Below are 2,529 nucleotides of genomic sequence, written 5' to 3'. Positions count from 1 at the left end.
GGGCTTTCTATCAAGATATGATATTATGCAATGATCACTATTTTTCATATACACTTGAAATATTTTGGCAGACAACACTGACACATGGATATCAAACTGCCTGTTTCAAAATAAGATGTGGCTGGAAGGAAGTCTATTATGTCAGGGTGTTTTTTCCTGCCCGAATTCTCCACTAATGTTTCTACATGTTTGCTGCTCCACAAACACACCTCTAGCTTTATTTCTTTATTACTCTCTTTTCCCCAATAAAAAGATTATTAAAACTCGTTCCATTATATCCTTCATTTCTTGAGATGTGTTGCAGGTGAACTCTGTGAGTGGCCTCCCTCCTCCTCCTCCCCCCCTTCTGACACTCTTCTGTTTAAAATTTTCTGCTTTCCAGATCGAAGCTGCCTGCCTTCCCTCAGTCACCCTCAAGACTATGGAAATGTTGTGCAATCATCTCTCTTTCTTTACTTCCTTTCCATTCTTCTCTTCAAACATTTGCTTCAAATGGGCTGAAGCGAACAAATCCTGGCAGAGAGCTTGAAGGTGCAGAGAAAAGAAGCTGTAAGGCCAGGCAGAGGGCAACAAACCCAGCTCAACCAGGAAGGGTAGGTCCTGATGCAAATTCATTTTCATGTATTAAAGCCAAACAGCAACAAAATATTTATGACAGCTCTTTTCTTTGAAGTGTTTCTTTATTGGATGATGGGATTTCATATCAGAAAAGACACAGTTGTTAGCCAAGAGGAATGAAACACAAAACATCAACAGGAAACATTTAGTGAAGTTCCACCATTTCATGAACTTGCTGTTTTGAGGCACACTCATATGACCAACTAAAGCCTAAATTGAGAAGAGACATTCCAGGGCTTAGTTCTCACACCATCGGAGTCTGGACCAGGTGAAGCTGAATCCAAGATGGGGCTGCCATCTTTCATTCTGGGACAGGGAGTAATGTTGAATTTCTACTTGCCCCTCAGACATTACAGGACTGGAAGCCCAGGAAACAGGGTAGCCAACAGGCCTGGGGAAGAATGTCCTGTCCCTTATGTGTGGAAATGGGCAGTTGAAGATTTCCATGGCATGGAAGTAAATGACACCCCACCTGGTATTTTTTGTGTGGATCAAATCGATACTACAGAAACCAGTGAGAGACCAGTTTGAAAAGTAGCAACCCTACCGGCAAGAATAAAGAACATGAGTCTTCTTTATCAGTGTGGCCTATCTGAACTGGTGCCTCTTAAAGAGACTTTTTGGATTTTGCCTTTCTCCAAAAAAGCCTAAGTTGTGACAGTTCATGCTATGTATCCATGACTAGCCCAAGGACATCCAGTAAGTTTCATTACTGACTTGTCCTAGTCCAACACTCAACATCTCTTCCTTTGTTTCCTTTTGCTACAACACCTTTGTGAAGCTTTTCTTCTTGGAGGGATGACTTTCTATCGATGACAACTGTACTCTTAATTCTTATCCCTACTCCTCATTGCAGCACTAAGGCTTGATGGAGAAACCCTTTGAGTTCCCACCCCCACTTTGTTCAGGCTCAGAATCCATCTGGTTCTTTATCCCAAAGCCGACTTCAGCTCCGCCACTGATCAAAAGGTTTAAACCGGTGCAGAAAGTACCATCTGAAGCAAGGTACAAGGCAGCCAAGGCCACTTCTTCTGGGGCCCCCAAACGTTGGATAAGCTGTAAATGTGCAAAACAAGGGAGCTAAATATAGTATTCTATACTCATCACACGTAAGGTAAGATCATGAAGTCTCAGAAGCTATTTGAGAGGGGCAGGATTTCCAGGGTGCGGAGTTCTAACTTTCAATTTTTGTATACACAGCCTTTCTTCTTGTTACCATCTTAGACGTGGTAGAATTCAGGTTGACAATTCCAGCTTGGGAGATATAGAACCAGTGCCTCGGGAGGGCACAGTTTGAGGAGGGGAGGGGAGAGAGCCCAGCAGAGATACTTCTTCCCATGAAGGAGAAGCTGAAGTCTACGAGCATCCACCCTCTACAGCAACTCCAGGACTTTTGTTTCTCCTACCCTCCAGGGCTGTTGTTTTCACCTGGGCACTGTTGCCAGGAGAATATTCACTTATTTTGAACATTTATTAGTTACCATTCTTCCTTATGGTTCTTGATGGCTTACAATATAGATAAAACAAGAGGCAGGACCCACAATACTCGTGGGGGGGAGTATTTCCCAAAGCTCCCGGCCTGCAGAAGCAGGAGATGTGGCAGCAGGTGAGCCCAGCCTTCTCCTTTTCCCCTCCCTCCACAGTAGCAGAGGCGGCGAGGCCGGCCTGCCCGCCAAACTTTCTCCCTCTCCCCGGTCCCCAGCGGTGGCAAGGCTGGCCCGCCAAGCTTTCTCCCTCCCCCTCCCTCCGCAGCAGCGGTGGCGAGGCTGGCCCACCAAGCTTCCCTCCCCCGCAGCAGTGGTGGTGAGGCCAGCCCGCCAAGCCTTCTCCCGCCCCCCATCCCCCGCGGCGGTGGCAGCGAAGCCCTCTCAGAGTGTTCCCTGTGAATGCACAGGGAATGCTCCTTTATTT

At 46.4% G+C, this 2,529-nt stretch overlaps 1 protein-coding gene across 1 annotated transcript in view; it reads right to left on the bottom strand.

The window, feature by feature from the left end:
- Positions 1-677: 677 nt before the first annotated feature.
- LOC107122176 (17-beta-hydroxysteroid dehydrogenase 14-like) overlaps positions 678-2,529 on the bottom strand; it is a 12,789-nt gene continuing 10,937 nt past the window's right edge. Inside the window, exon 9 of the mRNA XM_015425205.1 lies at positions 678-1,674. Within this exon, the coding sequence (XP_015280691.1) occupies positions 1,477-1,674 (198 nt within the window). The 3' untranslated portion in view covers positions 678-1,476. The remainder of the gene's footprint in view (positions 1,675-2,529) is intronic.

The sequence above is a fragment of the Gekko japonicus genome, unplaced genomic scaffold (assembly GCF_001447785.1).
Source record: "Gekko japonicus isolate JY-2015 unplaced genomic scaffold, Gekko_japonicus_V1.1 scaffold6487, whole genome shotgun sequence".
In the NCBI taxonomy this organism is placed as follows: Eukaryota; Metazoa; Chordata; class Lepidosauria; order Squamata; family Gekkonidae; genus Gekko; species Gekko japonicus.
The sequence above is the reverse complement of the archived record's forward strand: the minus strand, read 5'-3'. Positions and strand labels throughout refer to the sequence as shown.